At 37.3% G+C, this 25,342-nt stretch overlaps 1 protein-coding gene across 1 annotated transcript in view; it reads left to right on the forward strand.

Moving 5' to 3' along the window:
- The first annotated feature begins 385 nt into the window (after positions 1-385).
- SLC9C1 (solute carrier family 9 member C1) overlaps positions 386-25,342 on the forward strand; it is an 81,594-nt gene continuing 56,637 nt past the window's right edge. Inside the window, 10 exon segments of the mRNA XM_077884432.1 lie at positions 386-514; positions 847-932; positions 4,487-4,684; positions 4,686-4,746; positions 5,902-6,002; positions 8,939-9,067; positions 11,749-11,914; positions 14,715-14,840; positions 18,460-18,621; positions 23,726-23,825. Of these exon segments, the coding sequence (XP_077740558.1) occupies positions 4,655-4,684; positions 4,686-4,746; positions 5,902-6,002; positions 8,939-9,067; positions 11,749-11,914; positions 14,715-14,840; positions 18,460-18,621; positions 23,726-23,825 (875 nt within the window). The 5' untranslated portion in view covers positions 386-514; positions 847-932; positions 4,487-4,654.

Genomic DNA, 25,342 nt, shown 5'->3' on the forward strand with positions numbered 1-25,342 from the left:
TCCATTCTCCTACCTGTCCCAAATAGCCTTTCTCTCTCTCTTTTTTCTTACCCAGCAACCTGCCTCCTCATTTTTCAAAATCTATGCCACCCTGTCTTCCCCAGGAAACCCACTTCTTCTAGAATTTTAGGAAAACAGTGTCCATCGGCTCTTTGCCAGAAATCCATTGTTTAAAACTTTAAGTTAACATAGCAGTAAAATCCGTGGGGTTCCTTTTCACCTTTATTTGTCTATTTATGATTACTATTTTAAATAACCACGGCCTTAAGACTTCCAAGGTTGCCTTGGCAGGAAAGGGGCAATGATGCTGAAGAGCATCTTCAGGTGTATTTCATCAGCCAATCAAGTCAGGAGTTATGAAGCTGAAGCCAATGGGTGCAGAGCAGGGGCGGGGCTTGGAGCAAGTAACTGCCAGCGAGGATGCAGTTGACTGTGGCTCTTCTGGGGTGAACAGAATCGCTCGCCTCCACTTCTCATTTACTCCCTCAGGATATTCCTCCTGAGGCTCTGGACGGTGAGCCAGCCCAGTTTCCCCTTCGAGAAGTTGCCCTTCCTCTCTGGTGCTTTCCCCCTCGGCCTTCCCTCCTGGAGGATCAAATGCTCCCAAGAGGTCCAGCTACCCATTTGGCCAGCCATTCCCTCCTGGAGTTTGCATCCTTCCTCATGGCAGCCAAAGCCAGGCAGAGGAGCCTCTCAGTTGGCCTTTCTGACCCTCAGCCCCTGCCCTTCCTCCCTGACTCTTCCTCTATCACCCCTCCCAACTATTTATCTGGCTTGTGTTGGCTCCCTTTGCCTTGCTGAGGCCCTGAGAGGGAAGCACCCTGACGCCCTGGTCCATCTCCTCAGGTGATGGAGCTGAGCTGAGAAGGAGGAAGGGCCCCGTGGGAGTGAAGAGGCATTAGGAGGGCACCTGACGGCCCACCTCAGAGTCCGTGAGTATGGGCTGCTGTGTAGTGTGGCAGGACCCCAGGCGTGGGTCTGTCACAAACCATTAGGCCAGAGTTTGCACATGTGAAGATTACTAGGATGCCACCGTGCCCTCATCAGGGTGCTTTGTCAGCTACTTCCTGGAAACTGTGGTGATCATAGGAAAGAACTCCCCTTTTCAGGGGCAGGGAACTAGTCTGACTTCTACTTTTCCATGGCAGAGAATTTCTTAAGGGTGACTGACTGTTGAGGACAAAGATACATGCCCTTTTTGAGTGAGCAATCATTAACTCCACACACAGTGCGCGAACGGAGGCATTTTCTTTCTTTCTTTTTTTTAAAGATTTTATTTATTGATTCATGAGATACATACAGAGAGAGGCAGAGACATAGGCAGAGGGAGAAGCAGGCTCCCTGTGGAGAGAGCCTGGTGTGGGACTCGATCCCAGGACCCCAGGATCATGACCTGAGCCGAAGGCAGACGCTCAACCACTGAGCCACCCAGGCACCTTAAGATTTTATTTTTAAGTAATCTCTATACCCAACATGGGGCTCATGTGTACAACCCCAAATCCAGAGTCCCATTCTCTACCAACTGAGCCAGTCAGGCTCCCCTATCTTTATTTTTAAAACTGTCTAAGTGATTCCAGTGCAGAGCCAAGGTTGAGAATCTCTGTCTTAGAGGGATGGCAGGCTTGCTTTGCTTTTCAACTTGTATGGCTATCAAGATCCCCTGGTTTACCTTCAGCTCTTGACGTGATAAAGTAAGGTTAAGGAATTTAGAAATCCTTTGGGGCAAAACAAAAAACAAAAAACAAACAAACAAAAAGGAGTCCCTGACATCAGAGAGCTGGTCAAGATGTCACTCAGTGTCACTACCAGCAGGTCTGTTGCTCATACATAGTCTATGTTATTCTCTTGTTGGACACAGTCTCACAGAACATCAGCATCAGATGAGGTCACTCAATACCATAATAAAGTGAAACAAAAAGTCACCAGGTAACCCATAGATCCCAAATATCCCCTCTCTTGGCTAAAATGAGTGACGGCTGCTTCTTTCCCCATGACAGCTTTATCCTTATTCCAGCCTGCCCTCCCTACAGGTATCTTAAGATACCCAGCCACAGAATTATCCTTGCTTTCTGACAACATCAATTTATAGTAAACCCTCGCTTTTCTAGAATTCTAAGAAAATTTTCTAGGATTTCTTTTTTTTTTTTAATTTTTATTATGATAGTCACACAGAGAGAGAGAGAGAGGCAGAGACACAGGCAGAGGGAGAAGCAGGCTCCATGCACCGGGAGCCCGACGTGGGATTCGATCCCGGGTCTCCAGGATCGCGCCCTTGGCCAAAGGCAGGCGCCAAACCGCTGCGCCACCCAGGGATCCCCTTCTAGGATTTCTAAATCTGCTCCAGAATTACCCAGCCAGAGCCCAGATCCACAATAATTTCAACATCCTGCTGCTAAAACACCCCCACAGTTCCCCAGGGTAAATGTTCTCCCTTATCGTGACAAACAATGAACCCAACTTACCAACCTCAGATGTGGTTTTGGTGGTCTTTGCCCAAAGGGCATTGATACTCTTTCTCACAAAACCTGACTCAAGAATATTAAAAAGAAACTGGATTTGAGACTAAAAATTGAACAATTTTGCCTTTGAATTGGGTGAACCCTGGTGGTTCCATGCAACCATGGTGGTTGCTGACCTTAACTACACATTAAATTTGTTCGTGGAGCCCCACTGCAAGCCAGACTAATTTAAATAGAAATCCCTGGAGATAGGAGCCAGGGACCAGTATTATCATAACACCACAGGTGATGCCAAATAAATATAATAAACACAGATAAGTTACATGGACTATGGACCTGTACAGATGGGAAAGCTGAGGCCAACAGCCGTGAAGGAAGCTACCCAGAGTCTTTCACCCAGCAAACCGCAGCCCCTCAGGCCTTCACTTACAGGCAGCCTGACCGCAGTCAGCACGTTTGCATTGGTGCTAATAGGATACAAGCTTTATAAATGGTGTTTGCAAGGCTCTTTGATGCTAGTGATACATACCAAGTGGAAAGCAGCATAAAGTATAATTTTTTAAGGATGAGCCCAACTGTGTAAATAAAACACACAAGAGCCATAAGACGGCATGACTGTGGTTGATTTTTTTCCTGTTTTTTGAAATGTTTACATATTTATTTCAAAAGTGTTCAATAAACATCTATTCATTTAATTTTCTCTTTCAAAACACTTTTTATAATCAGAAAAGGGCCTATAATAAAACATACATGTTTGAAATTTAAAAAGACATTGAAATTTGCATTTTAAAAGGACATTTTTTGGGGGGTGCCTGGGTGACTCAGTTAAGTGTCTGCCTTCAGCTCAAGTTATGATCCCAGGGTCCTGGGATCGAGCCCCATGTTGGGCCCCCTACTAGCAGAGAAGCTGCTTTTCCCTCTGCCCTCCCCCTGCTTGTGCTTTCTCTCTCTCTCTCTCTCAAGTAAAGAAAGAAAGAAGAAAGAAAGAAAGAAAGAAAGAAAGAAAGAAAGAAAGAAAGAAAAAGAAAGAAAGAAAGAAAATTATGGGATTATGAGGGGAAGTTTAGTAAAATAATTGATTAAGCACAACAGCCAGATAAGATGGTAATAGTAGGCACTAGAAAATGTTAAGTCACTACTATGACTTGGAATTGGAGAATTCCCGGGCATGACTTTCAAGACCCTGATATAAAACTTTCCTTAGCATGGGAAGCAGATGAGATTAGCAGACTGTAGCTATTACCTACTTCTTCAAACAAGACACATCCCAGGACACATTGGGGCCCTCGTGATTCCTCTTTCAGGAAGTAACAATAAGATACAACATGTAACAATTCCCCTTGTCTTAAATTCTTTTGATTTTAACATTTTTCTCCTATTCTTGGTCACTATATATGAATATATAAGAATCAGAGAAAACCTAGCTTATCACTCCCAGATGAGATAAAAGGCTGTGATGAGAGATCACCATGGTTTATTAATTATTCTGTTTGGAGAGAACAACAAAAGAGATCAGAATATTCTGACCCCATCCCATTTCCCACTTTGGAATAGCTACCAGAACATGCTTCCAGAGGCTCAGATATGCTGAAGACAGACCCCTCAGTTGTCTATGCCAGCTTGTGGTCCCAGTAACTGATTAGATGAAAACTCCTTTCAAACGGTTGGGTAGATGTGGAACAACTAACAGCTGAGTAGTCCTTGGCTTATAAGTGAACACAGGGTGACACTGGCTAGTGTCTATCACTTGGGGTTGTACCTTTTCTATCTTATTTAAATTGTAAGCATCATAGAAGGTAGAGGGTTCTCTAAATTTGGTGGACCCTAAGATATCACCAAAAAGAATTATGGAGAAATATGACCTTCTTTCTTCTCCTCCTCCTCCTTCTTCTTTCTTCTCCTTCTTCTTCTTCTTCTTCTTCTTCTTCTTCTTCTTCTTCTTCTTCTTCTTCTTCTTCTTCTTCTTCTTCTTTTCTTTCTTCTTCTTCTTTCTTCTTCTTTCTTCTTCTTCCTTCTTCTTTTTAAAGAAAAGCACTAGAAGGCCAGGACGAAAGCAAATTTTACAATCCTTTGATCCTGTGAGAGTTTTGCTGTGTCTGAAGAGTTGAATTCAGATGGTCTGTGAGAAACAACAGAATGGATTTGAATTACACTATGTCTAATTTCACTCTACTTACCAAAGGATTTCCTAGCATATGGTTGGAATTTTTAAGAAATACGTTTATTAATGCTTCTGATGATCTCCCTAAAATCATTCTAGTATTGTCCTTGATCTGCACAGTTGGAGGTAGGTGTAACTCTCTTTATTTGAGTTTATTCTATGGATATATCTAGTAAATGTCACCATATAGAATTGAGGAAAGTAGCAGTAGTAGAAAATCAGAATTTTATTCCTAAATTCATACTTTTAACCCAAGATTATCAGCTAAATGAATTCAATGATAATCTGCCCCTGAAAAGAAACATGTAGAGTCTGATTCATATCCTTCAACTTTTTTTTGAATTCAAAGTAGTCACACCATTTTACTTGATAGATAGATCCTAGTTAGACTTAAATGATAAGAAGAATTGAAGCAGATGAGCCAAGAATCAAGGGTTGGGGGATTTTGATTGTTATCTGTATTATCACAAACTATAGTTTCATTTATATATTAAAGCTAATTGTGTATGTCTTTCTTTGTTTGGGCAAACAATTTTCAAAATGATATGTCTTCTGAGTGGGTGAGTTATTTTTAACCACATGGTGGAATGTCCCATAGGTTTTGTTCAAAAGATAAATTATGCCTAGCTTTCATGAGAAGAAAAGAATACTGTAGAAATCAAAAGAAAGCACCTTTTTTTGCATTATTTGATTGATTAGAAATTATGATACAAAGAAGCAGAAAACATTAAACTGAAGGAAATGCTTATTGGATTTTGATAATTCATTATAGGCTTTCTAATGTGTAGTAGGTAACCAGTTGTAGGATGCTAGTTTTTCTCATTGGGCAAATTCTTATACCTATTTCCTCATTGTTATTTTGGGAATCAGCCAGGAGATTTCATTAAAGTTTAGTTATTTATTGACCTCTTATTGGAAAATTGCTAAATAAATTAATATCTGATTTATAGCATGTACAAAAAGTTGCTATACATATTTTAGTAATAACCCAAGAGCCAGTGATTTCTAGCAATATTTACTAAAGATTCTACAGCAATGAAATACTTCATAGAAGAGGTAACTACAGAGTCTAGCAGATTAATAGTTACACTGATTCGGTGTGCTTAAGTATGAGGAAGGGTTTCAATTACAGGAATTAAGTGAAAAGTGGAACGGTATTTCATTATCCTCAGTATTAAGAAATCATATCAAAGTTCTATGAGTCATATTAATCATATGAAAGTTCTATAAATGTGGTATTTATTTCTCCTGCCTTTCAGTAAAGATGTATTTTTTTTGCAGCATTTTTGAACCTACACTTAAAAGACTTTCCAATTCCTCTACCTGTGATATTATTTTTAATTGGATGCAGTTTTGAAATATTAAGTTTTACATCTGAACAGGTGTGTATAGTAAATATGAGTATTTTGTACTATATCTCAAATTCATACAAATACAAAGATGGCTTAAGGAAATTTGTAAAAATACTTGCCAATTCACTGCTCTGCCAGTTGATGGATGCTTGTGATCTGGATAAATCAGGCCAAATGTGTGAAAAAAGGAACCAGGCAAGACAGAGCTGAGGTCCAGCTAAACGTCATCAAAACAGAGCCTCCATCTGAAAGGAGACGGACGACTCAGATAATGAGTTCACGTACACCCACCAAGAGTGTGAGCAACTAATGACAGTTTAAGCAGAATTCAAAAGCTTAGATAAGAATTGGTTGATAAGATAGAAGCCCAGAGACACTGGGCTGCTGGTACTGGACTCTAGTAGCAAGAGAATTCTGACATTAAACCAATCTATTCCCTCAGTTAGGAATGTTTTAGAGGGTTCCTATTAGAATAGAGGCTAGTCTTTAAGTGTGCTTGGCTTATAAGATCTCAAGGAACAGAAGTTGAACCTCTTGCCTGGAGTTGTACGTGAGGACGAAGGCAAACTACAGATGTAGTCAAGGCAGCTACAGTGTTGTAAATAGTTGAGAACGGCTGGAGTCAGGTAAGAGGAGACTATCTTTACTATAAGGGAGATAGAATGCATCATTGACACATTAAATAGTTCTCTAACCCCGGGGTTGGGGTTTTTTCTATGAAAGGTCATATAGTCAATATTTTCAATTATACAGGCCACATGCACTCTGTCACAATTACTCAACTCTGCCATTATAGTTCAAAAGCAACCAGAGGCAATATATAATTGAAGTGGCAGCGCTGTGTTCCAAAGACTTTATTTACAAAAACAGACATTGAGTTAGATGTGGCCCAGGGCCATAATTCACCAACACCTGCTCTAATCAATCAGACTGTAAATGAGAACATGTAGGAAAAGGATTGACTTTCCCAAACAAATGTAACCAGTGATATTAACAAACATTATGAAAAACATGTATCCATATAAGAACCAGAAGCCGATTACTACTTCATTTGTCATCAACAGGCTTTGTAATAGTAGAGTCTTAACTTTTATGCAACTTTAAGTACTTGTATAAACTTAATGTTTCTATTTGTCAAGGATCTTTTAAAAGAAGAGAACATAGGTCTAGAATTGTGAAGGGTCTAAGATTTTACTCTATTTGCAAGAAATAAGTTAGCCTGCCCTAGTCTCATGGTCTTAGCAAAAGACACGGGGCCCCTGGGCCCAAGACAAAGGACTTTAGTACTCACAGCAATAGCAGAAGCCAGAGTATCAGCATCTTCTTGTGCCTGTTCTATGAGCCCTTACACCCACAGGAAGAAGCAAAGAAGGCCTGATGAAGCCTGCATCACAATGGATTGCATTATAAGAGAATAAACCCGAGTTTAGAGAACTTGAATATTTTCCTTCCTTCCTTTCTTTCTTTCTTTCTTTCTTTCTTTCTTTCTTTCTTTCTTTCTTTCTTTCTTTCTTTCTTTCCTTTCTTTCTTTCTTTCTTTCTTTCTTTCTTTCTTTCTTTTTTATTGGTGTTCAATTTGAACTTGGATATTTTCTGATGGGCAGTAAGCTCATCTGACCTCTTGCCCTAGAGGGAGACATTATCCTAATTACACTATACAGGATAGTAAACCACCTCTTTTTTTTTTTTTTTTTTTTTTTTTTTTGATGGAGGGCACTTAGCTCTATCTTCCAAAGCTGTTAGCAGAACAAATATTTTTGAAAAATAGTCTGGGGGATCCCTGGGTGGCGCAGCGGTTTGGCGCCTGCCTTTGGCCCAGGGCGCGATCCTGGAGACCCGGGATCGAATCCCACGTTGGGCTCCCGGTGCATGGAGCCTGCTTCTCCCTCTGCCTGCTTCTCTGCGCCTCTCTCTCTCTCTGTGACTATCATAAATAAATAAAAAAAATTTAAAAAAAATTGTCTGGAAGAAAAGCAATCATCTCTCTACTCATAAGATGTGGAGAAACACAAGAGACCCACAGAAAATCATATCCCAAAAGCAAAGATACCACCTAACATTAGCAAGCAATCAGTGTTTCCTTCATGAACAAATGCTGAGTGGATGCCTATAACAGGATTTACAAGTATCAAGTAGAGACTTTTTGATAAACACCATTGATTAGTCATTTCATTTATAGCATTAACTTCCCGGTTTTTGTTCCTGATATTCTTTCCATGCATCTTCTATGTAAGCCATGGTTAATTATTTGTAATTTCTGAGATTTGATATGACTCCTTTGTGGATGTTGTGCATGAAAATCCATCTACCTTAAACCTGTATGTCTGAAAATCTCCTCATAATCTCTTTTACACACATCAATGTACTTTTTAAAAAAAATTTTTTTATTTATTTATTCATGAGAGACCCAGAAGAGAGGCACAGAAAGAAGCAGAGAGAAAAGTAGGCTCCCTGTGGGGAGGTTGATGCGGGACTTGATCCCAGGATCCCGAGATCACACCTTGAGCCAAAGGCAGACACTCAACCACTGAGCCACCCAGGCACCCTCAATGTACTTTCTATGTTTGTTGTTTAAAAAATAAAATGGGCATGGAGCTGTGTATTAACTTTCCACTGTAACTGGTAATTTGATGGAGAATTATGAAAATCTGGGGCATGCAGTTGGTTAAGTGTCCGACTCTTGGTTTTGGCTCAGGTCATGATCTCAGGGTGGTGTGATGGAGACCACATGGGGGCTTAAGACTCTCTCTCTCCCCTATACACATCTCATTCCCTCCCTCTAAAATAAATAAATAAATCTTCAAAAAAAGAAGGAAAATTATGAAAATCAATGAGTTAAGATTTGAACACCTATTACATAGGTGATATATCTTTTTCTCTTTTGCTAGAGATAAGAGCGACTGGCATGTCTTCTATGCTAATAGAAGGATGGAAAATGAGAAAATGACATATTTTTATATTATTAGGTCCAAGCATATGCAGATGCCATACAATGGATGAGTCCAAAATTAGTTTTTGATATGTTTACACCAATAATTATCTTTAATGTTGCATTTGACATGGATGTTTACATGCTGCAGAAGTTATTTTGGCAGGTAAGAAACACTCCTTTTCAATAATACAATTCATTTATGAACTACTAGTTTATGTTATCTATGTTCAGATTTTTTTTAATTTCTCGAAATTAGAAAACAAGACAAGGAAAAAATATAATGTGTGGGAAGTAAATTCAGCTTTATATTTTAGTGAATAAACTGTATCTTAGCAATTGTCCAGCATATTGAAGGCTCAGAAAAAAAAATTATGGGAAAAAAGGTAATTCTGAAAATTTGACTGGGAGAGCTTAATTCCAGTTAGAATTTTAACTCTGAGATGTGATTAGAGAGCTACTATGAAATATATTTGGTCTATATATAGACCAAAAACTATATATAGTTTTTTTAAATTTTTCATAAAATTCGTGTTTTAAATACTGACCTTCTAAATCCTTAAATCAAGGAAATACCTCAAGGGAAAAATACTCCAGATCTTAAGCAAGGTATACATTTCTTTCAAAGTAATTAAAACAGCTTTGTAAATGTAAGGCCATTACCTAAACTACTTTGGAAACAAAACTATTAAAATAACTTACATTCTCACTTGAGTCTAGGCAAATGGGAGTTCAGACAAATGACCAAAAAAAAAAAAAAAAAAGAAAAAGAAAGAAGAAAGAAAGAAAGAAAGAAAGAAAGAAAGAAAGAAAGAAAGAAAGAAAGAAATTGAAAAGAATAAAGATATAAAAGTACTTCGGGCTGGTTTGGGTGATCTCTGCAGAGCCATGTCTTGCATCTCTGTACAACTGTAGACTCAGCTGAAGTGGGATGGCCTGGATGGCCCCATGTGTGTGTGTGTCTGTTGGTTGTTACAGTCAGCATTGGATGTAGGCAATGGGTGTCACTACCATGAAGGTTATTCCAGACTTCTTCCCATGATGGTTGCAGAGTCTCAGGCACCAGCAGAAGAGGGCAAGCTTGAATTTGCTAGTACTTTTTAGGCCTGTACTTCTATCCTGTTTGCTCTTGTACCTTTTAGTCAAAGCAAACGACATGACTGACCAAGTCAGTGCTGGAGATAACTTTCGAGTGGTGTGAATTCAGGGAGCAGAATTACTGCAGCCACTTTTACCAACAACATGCTATGTGACCTGTTAGGAGTGTTGACAGCTATTTGGTGGGAGAACAAGAATTTGGGCCTCCTGACCCTCAGTCTTCTTGTCTCAGAGCCTCATTTTAATTTTTTCTTTGAACAAGAGTTAGTAATACAACTCTCCAGATCAAAACCTTAAAATGAGAACCCAGCCACCCTAGAGGTAGGTTATGTAGGAGGCCTTGATTTTCTCCCACCATCACAATGCTATCATCAAGATTTATCCACCAAAGACTCCCGCTCAGGAGCTCGAGGGCTCAACTGTGCTGTGTGAACACTCCATCCCTGTTCTGCCATTTCTAAGATTCATTAAGAGATTTATGATTAAGTGATGTAATCAAATCACTTAGCACTACCTCACCCTAGGGTCCTGAATTAGAGTGCAGTGCTGGACTCATCATGCATGCAACTCATCATGCATGACTGTGCCTGTACAAATGAAGAAGAAATAATCAGAAGGAGGATAGCTTTTAATATTTTAGTTCTTTTGAATGTGCCTCTTTAGGTCTTATCGCAATGCGTCATCGCCTAGCAGATGGCGAATAAACATGCAATGAATGTTTCACCCCTTTCACCAACCTCCTCACCCCACCCCCTACTTCTGGCAATCACCTATCTTTTTTCTGTGTCTCAGGTTTTTTTTTTTTTTTTAAGATCCCACATGTGAGATTATACAGTATTTCTCTTTTTCTATCTGACTTATTTCACTTAGCATAATGCCTTTAAGTTTCATCCATGTTGTCACAAATGGCAAGATTTCCTTCTCTTTTATGGTTTAATAATATTCCGTTGTATATATAATACCTATTCTTTATCAACTCCATCTATCAATGAACACTTGCTTCCATGTCTTATTATTGTACATCATTATTGTAAATAATTGTAAATAGTGTAAATTTACATTATTGCTCTATAAGTAATGCTTCAATGAACATGGAGATGCATTTCTGAATTCTTATAAGTAGCTTCAGACACAATTACATCTTCTAAGTCCATCTGGGAATGCAATCTTGCTACATAGCGGCCACTGATACAATAAGGTATAGGAAGCAGAAGGCAATGGTGGGAAAGCAGAAGGCCAGCTTCTAGTTCTAGAACAACAGAAATTTTCTTCCCATCTTTTCTATAGTCCTCTGTTATTTCTCTACATCCTTTCTATTATCTTATTTTCTCCTTCTTTTCTTCTTTTGCAACTTCTTTCAAATTTGTGTTCTTTTTTCCTATGTTAATAGGCTGTGTTTCAGTTCTATGAATAGTTAAATGTGTATATATATATGTGTGTGTGTGTATATGGTGTGTGCATATACCTTTACACATACATACCTATATTCAACAACCGTATCAAAAAATTAAAAGTTCCTTTTTTAATTACAATGTGGTATTTCCTACAACTGATATGTCCTAAGAATCTCTCGCAATATTTGCCTCTAATTTACAGAGTTGCAAGCACATATTTGTTAAATAAGATTACTTCAAACTTCCCTTTGAGGAATTCAGTGTAGTTCTGTATCCCCAATAATCCTGAATGTCTGCTTTTTAAAATAGGATACAAAGGCAATTTGATTTTTCTATCTGTAAAATTTCTTTGCAGATACTCTTAATTACAATTCCTGGCTTTTTGATGAATTATACATTTATTCTTTGGTATCTGGCATCTGCGAATAAATTATTTTTGAAAAACACTCCATGGTTATTATTTTCAGCTATCCTTGTGAGTTCAGACCCCATGCTGACGGCAGCTGCTATAAGAGACCTTGGTGGGTATATTTTTTCACTTTTTCTACATTTAAAATATCATATTATATACTTAATGTAGCTAGTTTTTTTTTTAAGAATTTATTTATTCATGAGAGACACGGACAGAGGCAGAGACACAGACAGAGGCAGAGACACAGATAGAGAGAGAAGCAGATTCCTCGCAGGGAGCTTGATATGGGGCTCGATCCCTAGACCCGGGATCACACCGAGAGCCGAAGGCAGACACTCAACCACTGAGCTACCCAGGAGTCCCATGATATATCTAGTTTTAAGATCTTTTGTTCACTGCAGCTTTTGACTATGTGAATAAGGTTCTGTGACATTGCGGATTGAGTATGGAGATTTGGGTTAGTGATGTTTAGAACAAAACAAAATGCCAGTAATAGGCTTACTTAGCACATATATTTTTAAAGTCTTTTATCCAACTGTGGAATAAAACAGGGTTATTTGGGATGCTTTTGCCTTAAGCAAACAGTTCTGGGAGCAAATAATTTGCATATACATTTTGGTGACATTTCTATTGTCCAATACTGTTTTCCCTTTGACAATACTGTCATCAGGATAATGCCATTTGTTTTTTTAAAAAAATTGCCTTTATAGTCATAGGACCAAGAAACTTGAAAAGTCAAAAACAATAAAATCACATATTCAAACAGTGTTTTCAGTGTATACTATTCTAGGAGAAATAAATATTTAAAAATAAAATACCAAGTCAATGTAACCCATACAAACATACACACACACAAACCTAAGAGCCTTATTTAAGAAAAATGATAACCTAATTTGTTTTCCTCCAGTCAGCTTTTAGTAACAAGAATTACAACATCTGTTTTGAAGTGGACTTTTAATACGGCATGTGTACATGTGTACACACAAACACACACATAAAAATAAAAAATAAAGTATTTTTCTCTTGGTAACATTTTTGTCTGAGTTTTCAAAGCAAGATATTTATATTTGTTTTATTTTACTTTCACACACACACACACACACACACACACACACAAAGTCTTCCCAGGCTATGCGTACATGAATACATTCACATGGTCTTGAGCTTTTGATGGTCCGTTGTCTCCTTTTATGCCTACATGTCAGTTGTCTATTTTCAAATTTTTACATTTTGTTATAGTTCCATTTTCCAAATTGGAATAGTTATACAACAGTACCAGTTAGGTTTTTCTCAGTAAGGAACAACTCTGAGTTTCAACAACAGCATTAAAAAACACAGTGGCTTGGGCAACCCACGTGGCTCAGGGGTTTAGCACTGCCTTCAACCCAGGGTGCGATCCTGGAGACCCGAGATTGAGTCCCACATCGGGTTCCCTGCATGGAGCCTACTCCCTTTGCCTGTGTCTCTGCCTCTCTCTCTCTGTGTGTGTCTCTCATTAATAAATAAATAAAATCTTTTAAAAAAAACACAGAGTGGCTTAAAACAATAGTTATTTATTATTTTTCAAGAGTCTAGCAGTTATGATGGTATGGCTGGACTCTGCTGATCTTGGCCGGGCTCATTAATGAGTCTATAGTCAGCTGGAGGGTCACCTGAGGGCCAAGTGATCTGGGATGGCCCCACTTGGGAAGATCCACCTTTCTTCCATGTATTTCTCACAATCTTTTAGTAGTGCAGCCAGGGAACACTATCATGATGGTGGCAGAGACTCAAGAGATAGGAAGCAAAAATCTTTCTTAAGTCTCTGTTTGCATCATGTCGCATAACAAAACAGACTGGATCTCTTAGGTGAAGAAAGTGCACTTTTAGAGAAACGGGCATGGATGCATAAGGAGGCGAACAATTGGACCATTAAGGTACTTGAGCTTCCACAAGAGCAAAATGCCTTGGCTTTTCTTCTCTGGCAACAGCATACTTACTGTATTAGTTGTAATCATAGAGTGGTTCGGGGATGTAATAACATTTCCTTCCTGTGGACATATAGAAAATCATTAAGATGGTCAAAGTTATAGTTTTGCCACTACAATTATATTTAATAGAAAAAAATGATAATTGATAGATATCTAAACTTAGAATATCATCATATATGGAGGGAAATTAGGATGGGAGTACATAATATCTGGGTGCTCTCCACTTCATAGAGCTTGATTTCAAACTCCTTGAATGTATGGGAAAGTCAAGCCAATTTCTAATCATACAGAGATTATCTTGACAATTGCCCTAATACTTTACTTTACATGCTCTAAGCTTGGCTTATGAATTTCCTTTATTCCTCCATCATTGTTTTTTGTCTTCCTAAAATACATAATATTGGCTAAATCACCAAATTTATCAAAAATTAGTGAATTTCATGTTTTCATCTGGACTTTAAAACAAAGAATGACAGCTCACTGATCTTACATATTACTTGTATAAACCATAGTCAACCACAATTAATTTCATTCCTAATTATGGGAGTCTAAACTTAACTTACAGCTGATACATAATTAAATTTCCTTAAAGGGAGTTTTCAAACATGACTACAGTTTATTTAAGTACATGGGGAAGTATGTGACATTAATCTATAGCTAAGAACATATTCCTACTTGCTAATAACATTTTATTATTCTTTTAAAGATTTTATTTATTTATTCATAGAAACACAGAGAGAGAATGAGGCAGAGACACAGGCAGAGGGAGAAGCAGGCTCCAATGCAGAGAGCCTGACATGGGACTTGATCCAGGATCTCCAGGATCATGCCCTGGGCTGCAGGCGGCGCTAAACTGCTGCGCCACCGGGGCTGCCCAAAATTTTATTCTTTAATGTTGATGATTTTCCCACCTCAAATAAAATATTTTCTCTTCCATAGGTCTTTCTAGAAGCCTCGTCAATTTAATTAATGGAGAAAGTCTGATGACCTCTATAATGTCTTTGATTATATTCAGTGGTATTGAGGAGATTAATGTCAACCTGCAAAAGAAGAACCATTCTATAAGTAAGTACTTGTTTTTTCTGAATTTCTTAAAATCAGAATGCTGTATTTTCTAAAAGCTGATACGGATTTTATATTTTCTCATTAAGTTATGCTTATACAACTACAATTGTATTAGTATAATGATCTACCCTTTACAAAGAACTACTACACATCCTTTATTTAATAGTTGTTGTGGTTTTATTGTGAAGCTGGGTAGGGACTTTCATGAGGATGCTTATAGGGCCAACATTCCACAGACCTAGGCTGAGTTGAATGCTTGACAAGAATGAGAAATGTTTTGTAAGGGTTGAAGATGAACTCAGAAGATAGGCCAGGTAGTGCGCCTGCCAGTGGTGAGAGGATGCAGCAATTGCCCTTCCCTTCACTGGAGCTATCTCCCCATGGGAACATCAAGTGGAATTATATGGCCATCTTCAGGGTCTGGGAGCAGTGCTTGTAAACAGAAAGATTGCAAGGTGTTCATGAGCTTGTTTACCTATTCAGAGAGCCCTGAACATAAGTATCTTTCATTACTTTATCGTAGGTCTACACATATATACATATATAATAAATGATATATGTACACTATAATGAATGATTATAAAATATACAGGTGTGTAATTAGCATTCGAGACAAGAAATATGTCATCAGCAGTCCCAGAAGCATCTTATGTGTCTCTCCCTGATCAAAATTCCATACTCTCCTCCTGCAGCAGTGGTTCTCAGAGTATAGTCACTACATTGGATGTGGTGGGAGGCTTTACACACGACCTTTTAAGGATGTCCATGAAATCAAATATTTTCAAAGTAATATTTAGAAATTATTTGCTTTTTTTTTTTACTGTGTTACTACTGCACTGGTCTTGGAAAAGTAATGATTATAGGTTTCTTGAGAAAATTGTTGGCATATGGTATTCCATATAATATCCAGGTGCTCTCTATTTCATAGAGCTTGATTTCTAAATCTTATTTACATAAACCATAGTCAACCACAATTAATTTGGTTCTTAATTATGAGAATCTAGATTTGACTTACAGTTGATATATAGTTCATTGTGGGGCAGCAGGGATCCTACTTGCCTCTATTCTGACCCATGTATGCCTTACATATTTATAATCAATGTCTAAAGCTAAGAACTAAAGACTCTTCTTTCCCAAGAATACCCATTCTGGGTATCATCACTCTTCTCATGTCTTCCTCAAGGGAGCTGGTCCAGAGGGTGGACAGTTACCCGACTCACCCTCAGTCTTATTCCATATCCAATTAGTTTATCCAGACCATGGCAGCTTGGAATATCTGTGGTGAGCCTAGAACCCCAATTTAGCACAGGAAGGTACATCTTCTTTAAGTACTTCATATATTCCATCTGTGGTATGTGAGGAAATCAAATCACCACATATATTCAACCTTTTCCAAAATCCATATTTTGCCACCCAGAGAGCTTTCACCATTAAACTGCAGATAGGGCCTTCTAAAAATGATGAAAGTAAGCAACAAAGAGATATATTCAGGAGCTTCTTAAAACTCAAGGACCACTCTTTCAGAAAACCAAAAAATACAAGGATATAGTCACAAGTGCTGATTGGACAGATAAATGTCCAGCCTCCAAACCTGGTCCAGTATTCTACTAGGCTCCATTTAAGGCAGTAAATATTGACCACAGAATTTCAGGGAACCTTATCAGAGCTTACATCTACATTTAAACAAGAGAACTTGATTTACTGGTAAACAAAAGAGAGAGAGAGAGGTAGGAGATGGGTACTGATGTGGAGATTAATTAATTAATTTGTTAATACAACAATTATTTATTGATATGTACTATGTGATAGCTCCTATTCTAGGCCTTGTGCTTAACCATGAACATAATAGTCCTTGTTTTCACAGAGCTGGCTTCATAATTTTGATAAAATTAATTGAATAGAATTTTGTGTTAAAATTTCAGAAAAGTAAAAACTGTAAGTAATCACTCTATTTAAATAATAATAGTAAGAACTACTATTCTTACTATTCTCATTATTTGTACCAAGAATATACTACTACTATACTTCTATATATTCTCACTATTTATACAAATTCTTACTATTTATAAAAAATAAAAACTCTCCTGAAGGATGAAGAGAACAGTAAACTTAATTCCTCAGCTACAAGGGATTTCTCTGGATTTTTAAAGCTTTGAAAGAAAAATTTCTTTTAAGAAAAAAAGAGGCTTGATAAGCTTTACTGATAGTTCATTTATAACAAATGACATAATAGTGATCAATTATCTTCATAGTAATTATTATTTTTAAAACTCATGTAATTATTTAAATAATGTTGTTCAATCTTTGAAATCAGCACGTATTTCATAAAGAGGAAAACTAAGAGGAGTTACCACACTCACAGGTCTGTCTTTTCCAACTTGCATGGTAGGAGTTTAAAAACATTGTAAGAAATAATGGATTTCCGGGATGCCTGGGTGGCTTAGCGATTGAGCTTCTGCCTTCAGCTCAGAGCATGATCCCGGGGTCCTGGGATCCAGTCCCGCATCAGGCTCCCTGCAGGGAGCTTGCTTCTGCCTCTGCCTATGTCTCTGCCTCTCTTTCTGTGTCTCTCATGAATAGATGAGTGGAATCAGAAAGAAAAAGAAAGAAAGAAAGAAAGAGAAAGAAAAGAAAGAAAGAAAGAAGAAAGAAAGAAAGAAAGAAAGAAAGAAAGAAAGAAAGAAAGAAAAAGAAAGAAAGAAAGAAAGAAAAGGAAGGAAAATAATGGGTTTTCTTTGAGGCTTCTCCTGGCCTAATAATTCCATGCAGTAAATATTTTACTGATTAAAAACTATTTTCCTTTCTTAAAAAAAGAAAGCAACTTTCAAATGGGGTCTTTGTAACTCCAGTTCCCTACCTCTTTCTGAAATCAGAGTCAATCTCTGTTCTGTTTCAGTTGCAGGAGGTGCTAGACTCCCCAAATTACCAGGATGGCTTAACTCATGGCTTAACATGCCTAGAGCAGGGCGTGACCTAAAGAAATCAATCAGTTCATTTGGCAAGCCAAAAGAACCCAAGAGGTTCACTCCAATGGGACTCAAGAGGCATTCCTTTCTCTGTATTTCCTGTGAGGATCTTTCTAGATAATAGAATATAAATTCCAAGAGTTTGAGGACTTTCTACTTCTTTTTCATTACTGCATCTCCAAGAATTATTGCACGGTTTGGCCCTGAATGCATGTGTATTTCTTTTTTGTTGTTGTTTTTTTAGATTTTATTTATTTATTCATGAGACACACAGAGAGAGGCAGAGACATAGGCAGAGAGAGAAGCAGGCTTCTCATGTGAGTCCAATACGGGACTAGATCCCAGGACTCCAGATCATGACCTGAGCCAAAGGCAGACCACTGACCCACCCACGTGCCCCTACATGTGTATTTCTTAATGGGCACTGAGAGAAGCTCTTAAATTAAACTGACTGAATTTTGCAAACTTGTATATGGCTTTCAGCATTTGAATAGAAACTTTCAATTTAGGAATAAGAAATTACCATACATACCAATGGCAATGAGCTATTTTTAAAGGTAAGGACAAAAAGAAAAGCTGACCCAGAGTATTGCTTAAAATTAAGTTCAAGTAATTTCTATTAACCATTTTCTGTTTACTCTCCTGTCTTGCAGCCCTTGACATCCTGCTTGAACTTTGGTTTTATTTTCTAGCAAGTTTCTTATTTGGAATTCTAAGTTCAAAACTGATTCAATTGTGGATGTCTACTGTTTTTGGAGAGGATGTCAATCACATAAGTCTCAGCTCTTCAATTCTGTACTTCATCTTTTTTATTTGTAAGTCTGGGGCCTATGCCTAAAACTAAATAACAGAAAAATTTAAAACAAACATATGGGAAAATACACACCAGGCAAAATTTGTAAAAAAAAAAAAAAAAATTCAACTTCTCTAGGAGGAATGCTTTTGTTAAAATAACCTATCAAAGGATAAAAATATTAGTATCTATACAACAGAAATCAATGTCTCAAGATATATAAAGCAAATATCACTATAAAATATCACTATATAATTGTGATTTTGACAAAATCACAATTAAAATAAGATACTTCAGTTTGCCTTTCCCAGATAATTTCATAACCAGTTGGACAAAAAATAATGATGTCTATAAAAAGATATAAATAAAAACTTAAATGTTTGGTTTATAGAATATATAGTTTCATCTCCCCAAATAGAATATATATTCTTTACATATACTAGTAGAAAAGTATATGACTAGTAATTCATTTAAAGAAATGAACTAGACTTGAAGAACATTTTAATAAATCCCAAACACTGTTCAATCACAATACAATCACAATTTACCAATTACAGAAGTAGAGTCTTTAAAAATAGTCATTCTGGGATGCCCAGGTGGCTCAGTGGTTGAGTGTTTGCCTTCAGCTCAGGGCATGATCCTGGGGTCCCAGGATCGAGTCCCATATTGGACTCCATGTGGGGAGCCTGCTTCTCCCTCTGCCTGTGTCTCTGTCTCTCTTTCTGTGTCTCTCATGAATAAATAAATAAATAAAATCTTTAAAAAAATAGTCATTCTAATAGCTTGAAATTAAATATATTTTTCTTGGTAAATTTTAGATCAAAAAGGAAATCAAAATAGAAGTTACAGATCAAGTAAGACTAAATATTAGGAAATCTATCAATGTTATTAATCCATTTCCTACCACTTCCTCCTCACAGAAGCATGGCAGATATTAGTAATTCACCATATTATTGTTTTCTGATGCAGCCTCAGAAAGTTGTTCAACTCAGCTCTTCAAGACAGCCCTATAAATGACTTGGAGTTAGCATGTGCAGTAAATAATACCTAGTTACCAACTTACACTATGCCCTTCCATCTACATATAGGAGCAAAGCAATGTTTTCTATTCTGATATCCATGATTTCTCTGGAAGCTTTAGCTAGTGCAATAAGAGAGACAGAGAGAGAAACAAAAAAAGAAAGACATATATCCTTAATTTTGAAAGAGAAAATGATTGCATTAGTGACCATGTTTTAGACTTCAGAGAAAAACCAAAAGAGTTAATTAATAAACTAAGCCTAAAAGGCTTTTTAATAGCTCAATTTAAGATAAGTATACAAAAAGATAGTGTCTTATAAGCCAGCAGTAGCTAGGTAGAAAATATAATGAGAATTTGATTCTCTTTACATTGGCAAAACATTATAAAATATAAAGGGGTAAATTGAACAAGAAGATTGAGGCTAAACATGGAAAAGTATAAAAGTTTACTAAGAAATATAAAATTTGAATAAATCAAGACAGAAAACATCTTCTTAGAAATGCAAGAGTAACAACATTCATTATTTTCATGTCTGGGACAGAAAGGCGAAATATAGGATCTTGAGGCTTCCTAACTCTAATCGGTAGATTAAAGCCAGTTATAATCAAGTGAATTTACAGAATCAAGTTTATGAATTAATGGATCGCAAGAGAGCAGTCAGTACAGATACATTCTTACATACTACTTTAATTGTGGATACCTAAATTTCTACAAAAAAACATATTCTAGTGAATAGAATTTCTTCTACCACATTTAGTAAGTGAACGTAGCCTCAAGATTAAGGGTTATACCCCCTTAAATAATTATAAACCTTTAAAGTTAAAATGTCTCTATAAACGTTTTTTTAAATGATTTTATTTATTTATTCATGAGAGACATAGAGAGAGAGGGAGGCAGAGACACAGGCAGAGGGAGAAGCAGGCTCCATGCGGGGAACCTGATGTGGGACTTGATCCCAGGTCTCCAGGATCACGCTCTGGACTGAAGGCACCAATAAACCGCTGAGCCACAGGGGCTGCCCTATAAACATTTTAGAAAGGAAACTTCTAGAACAGAATATCATGAAAATGAGGTACAGAGTAAATATAAATCTAATGTAAAAGAACTTCCATTCATTTTAAGATAGATTAGTTGTGCTAAGCCAGGAGGCTGGCTTAATGTTTATATTATTAGTATTTTCAAGATATTCACCATAAATATTTTCCAAGTTTCACTATTACCTAATAAATGACTATGACTACCAAGGAGTTAATCTCCTCAAAGTGCCTATATCCACACTTCCCTCTTACTTTATAATTCAAAACTAACTAACCAAAGCATTAGTTTATGGCTTAGGTAGCATTTCTAGCCAGGATTAAAATAAAGAATATAAAACTTGTAATTTTCCATCTCTGGAAGGGAAGATTCAGTAGTATGCTAAGGTCACTAATTTTGTAAAATTGAAATGTATCACAATCTGAATCAAACAATAATTGTTTGAGGGTGTTGAAATTTTACCAATTTAAAATATCATCTGGAAATACTGATTGTAAAAACAGACAATATAACCTTTAAAAAAATGAAGAGCTTTCTCTACTAGGTAGGTAAGAAACATTTAACAAGCCACCAGTAAAAAAACAAACAAACAAACAAAAAAGCAAGCCACCAGTAATTAAAATACTGATTATTGTAACAAAGTAATGTAAAGTAAGCCAAAGAAATGGAGGGGCAAAGAAGCGATCCAAATATGCCTGGCAAACAAAACAAAACAAACAAAACAAAACAAAACAAAACAAAAAAACAAATATGCCTGGCAATCGATAAATATGGCAACGTTATAAAAGTAGTATACGCACAATATTCTTTACTATTAAAAGTTTTCATTTTTATTTATTAGCCAGAACAATGTCTGCTAAACAATAAGTGGAAAAAAGCTTATTACAAAACCCTATTGCTGTATAATCTCATTATAGCTTTTTTTAATGTGTGGCTTTGTGTGCATGTCGTATATATGCCATCATGAGGAGTTCATTGGGTACTCCACTCTTCTTAAAGATCTTGATCCAATTATCTTGAATTCCCAATTCTATAGCTTATGAGCAGCCAAAGATCTCATGCTCTCTGAAAATTGCTGGTTTAGTTCCTCATGATCCCTGCTACCTCCTTTTAAATATACAGAAGTTTTTGGTTCTTAGCAAATTTTACTGACGATGAGCACAAGGGAGCTCACAAGGGAAGTTAAATTATTTAATTCATGGTTCTATGAGATCTGAAAGCTCCCTTTAATTCCTCACTTTTCCATGCTTCCTGTTTAATTCTTACTGCTTGTATCTAGTATATAAATTCAACAAGTACCTTTTTTTTCTTTAAACTGTTTCTTTTTCTTTTCTTTTCTTTCTTTCTTTCTTTCTTTCTTTCTTTCTTTCTTTCTTTCTTTTTTTTTTTTATTCATGAGAGACACAGAGAGAGAGGCAGAAACATAGGCAGAGGGAGAAGCCTGCTCCTTCCTGGCAGGGAACCCGATGTGGGACTCGATCCCTGGAACCCAGGATCATGACCCGAGTGGAAGGCAGACACTCAATCACTGAGCCACCCAGGCGTCCCAACGTATCTTTTAATGTTTAAAGCTGCCCTTTGGGTCTCATTCTCTATTCTTAACTAATTTATCAAATTATTTCTTCCAAACAAATACAGTCCTTTACATGATAAAAATTCTAATATATTTTTTTTAGAATTATACCGATCTTCCTTGACTCACAATGGGGTCATATCTCAATACACCCCACTGTATGTTGAAAATATCGTAAGTCAAAAATGCATTTAGTACACTTCACTTACCAAAAATCGTCGCTTAGCCTAGCCTACCTTAAACATGCCTAGAATACTTACATTAGCCTACAGTTGGGCAAATCATCTCACACAAAGTCTATTTTATGATAAGGTGTTGGATATCTCATGTAATTTATTGAGTCCTGGCTGTACTGAAAGTGAAAAACAGAATGGCTGTAGGGGTGCAGAATGACTGCAAATGTATCAGCTGTCCACCTCAGGACGGCCTGGCAGACTGGAAGCTGTGGCTTGCTGCTACTGCCCAGCATCATGAGAGAGCATCTTACTGCAAATTGCTAGCCTGAGAAAAGATCAATATTCAAAATTCGAAGTTCTGTTTCTATTGGCTTCACACTGCTTGTGCACCATTGTAAAGCTGAAAAATTGCCATGTCAAATCTTCGTAAGTTGGGGATGGTCTGTACTTAAAGTCTTGGTAGTTCGATTATAGCTCCTCTTTTAAAAAATGATACCATACCATATTATTTGAATTTCTTTAAAGATTTTATTTATTTATTCATGAGAGACACAGAGAAAGGCAGAGACATAGGCAGAGGGAGAAGCAGGCTCCATGCAGGGAGCCCGATGTGGGACTCGATCCCGGGACCCCAGGATCACGCCCTGAGCCGAAGGCAGACTCTCAATGGCTGAGCCACCCAGGCGTCCCAATTATTTGAATTTTTTACAGTGATAATATACTACTTTCATAAGCAAGGGGGAATATAACTCTAATACAACTACTTTTAAGAATAGTCCAGTTTTATATGCTTTTCAGTCCTGCAGAGTAAATGTACCCAAACAAAATTAAGCTGAAGTATATCCATATGGGGTTTCTACTGGCTTGATTGCCTGAGTCCTGCCACAAAGTCAAGCCATTTCTATCTCCTACTGTCTCCTAAGAAGAAAGCACAGGAACTGGACTAGTCCATAAAGAACTCATTGGCTCACTTCCATGTCATTCCTCCAAGAGCCCCTCTGAAAAAATTAGACCTGTAGAGGGGGCTCAATCCACACTGGGGCACAAGGAGTTTGCGAGCTTCATATCATTGGCAAGGATCTGAAACCAGAGCAGTGCAAGGATGCTCAGTACAGACTTGACAACACAGTTGGGTGCAAATCTGAAAAAGAAGACAGATGATGGGTGGTGGTAAGAATCCGCCGCATAATCAAGTTGAAACCAAGTAAGGTAGCTTCTCTATAAAGTTACTGTACTATCAATATCAAGATGATAGTTTCATCTCAGGCAAAATTTGTGCCATTGTTGATGTTAGAGTAATACTTTATTTCTTTTAAAATAGGTGAGATAGTTGGAATGTCTGGAATATTTACCTTGGCCATTATGGGACTTTTTTTAAATTCCACAAGTTTTAAACCAGGAGTTGAAGTGCTTCTTCTTGAGTGAGTAGCTAGCATATTTTAGAAGCTATAATATTGTACTGGTGACTATATCTACATCTACATTGGTCAAAGTAAGATGCTGACTCCAAACTACCCAACTAAAATCCTTTATTAAAAACTCTATTCTTAAAAAATAAAAAAAAATTTAAAAATTAAAAAAATAAAAACTCTATTCTTGTGTCTTCTAGTCCTCTAATTTTAGGCAAAATTTGGAACCTTATCTTGAGTTCATGTGGGCTCCCTTTTCCTTCTAATTTTCTCCATTCTCTGCCCATCTACTTAATAATTTCCAGTAGAATTCACTAGACAGGGCCAGGATTAAGGTAAGGCATGTGAAGCCACTCATCTCAGGCACAAAATTTAAGAAGGTATAAAAAAAAAAACAGTAATCAAGATAAATAATATTTTAGCACAATATTTTTAAAAAAATAGAATTAATGCAGAAACTCCATGGTGAAAACACAAAAATTTTAAATAAAGATGAGACCAATATTACTGATTAGTTCCTTTTGCCTCAGGCTCCAATATGGCTCAGATGGCACTGCTACTAGAATAGAAAACCAATGTTTTAAGGACAATGAAGAGGTGGCATGAAAAACAAAAAATTAAGCTAGGGCATTTGAAGAGCATTGGCAATGCTATAAGAGAAAATATGGCCACACCATTATTCTATCACCACACAGTTGATCCTTCTACTCCACCTTTCAGTTCCTGGACCTCCTCTCTTCCTATGAGCATGTTTGCCATCCCGCTTAAAACACCCACTAAATGATCACTTCATAATCTCAATTTCAAGAATCTTACTGTCTAACATATGACATGTACCAGCTCCTACTCACCAAGATAGTAGAAATCTGGGGTAACAATGGTAAACCCTCCTATATCCTACAACATCTGCAGCAGGTCCTTGCCACTGTCTCATGTGCATCACCTCTCATGTTTTCAGCTTAAAGTCTCTAGGACCCCATTTCAAACAATTCTGCAATCACACTGAGACTACACTGTGTCAATCTTATGATTTTCCTCACCGGCCTCACTTCCTCCTTACTGAGATCCTGCCTTTTGTTTAAAAACCATCTAATAACTTCTCATCCCTTCTGGCTACAGGTCAAAGTTGTTTTAATGGCAAATGAAGTCCTATGTCCCCCTGATTTCCACCACTCTCACCCTCAGTGACCCTGCCCTAGCCACACTGATCACTCTGCTGCTCCTCAGACATGCCAGTCATGCTCCCTGTTTGTGCTTCTGTCCTTGTGTTTCTGCTCCTAAAATGTGCTTCCCCTGCATGCTGGTATAGTGGCTGCCTTACTTCTTTCATGCTTCTCTTCTATATTTATTTTGTTATAACACTATGACATTAAGCAGGAAATATATAGAAAGATAATAAGAAGTAAATTTTAAATAGCCTCCTATGGCACCAGCACCAAAATATGATCAATATTGGTAATTGAGTTTCCTTTTCCAAATTGCTTTGCCTGTAGCAGATGAGAACACGCACCTTGGAGTGATGTAGAGTT

Source organism: Canis aureus, chromosome 35 (assembly GCF_053574225.1).
Source record: "Canis aureus isolate CA01 chromosome 35, VMU_Caureus_v.1.0, whole genome shotgun sequence".
In the NCBI taxonomy this organism is placed as follows: Eukaryota; Metazoa; Chordata; class Mammalia; order Carnivora; family Canidae; genus Canis; species Canis aureus.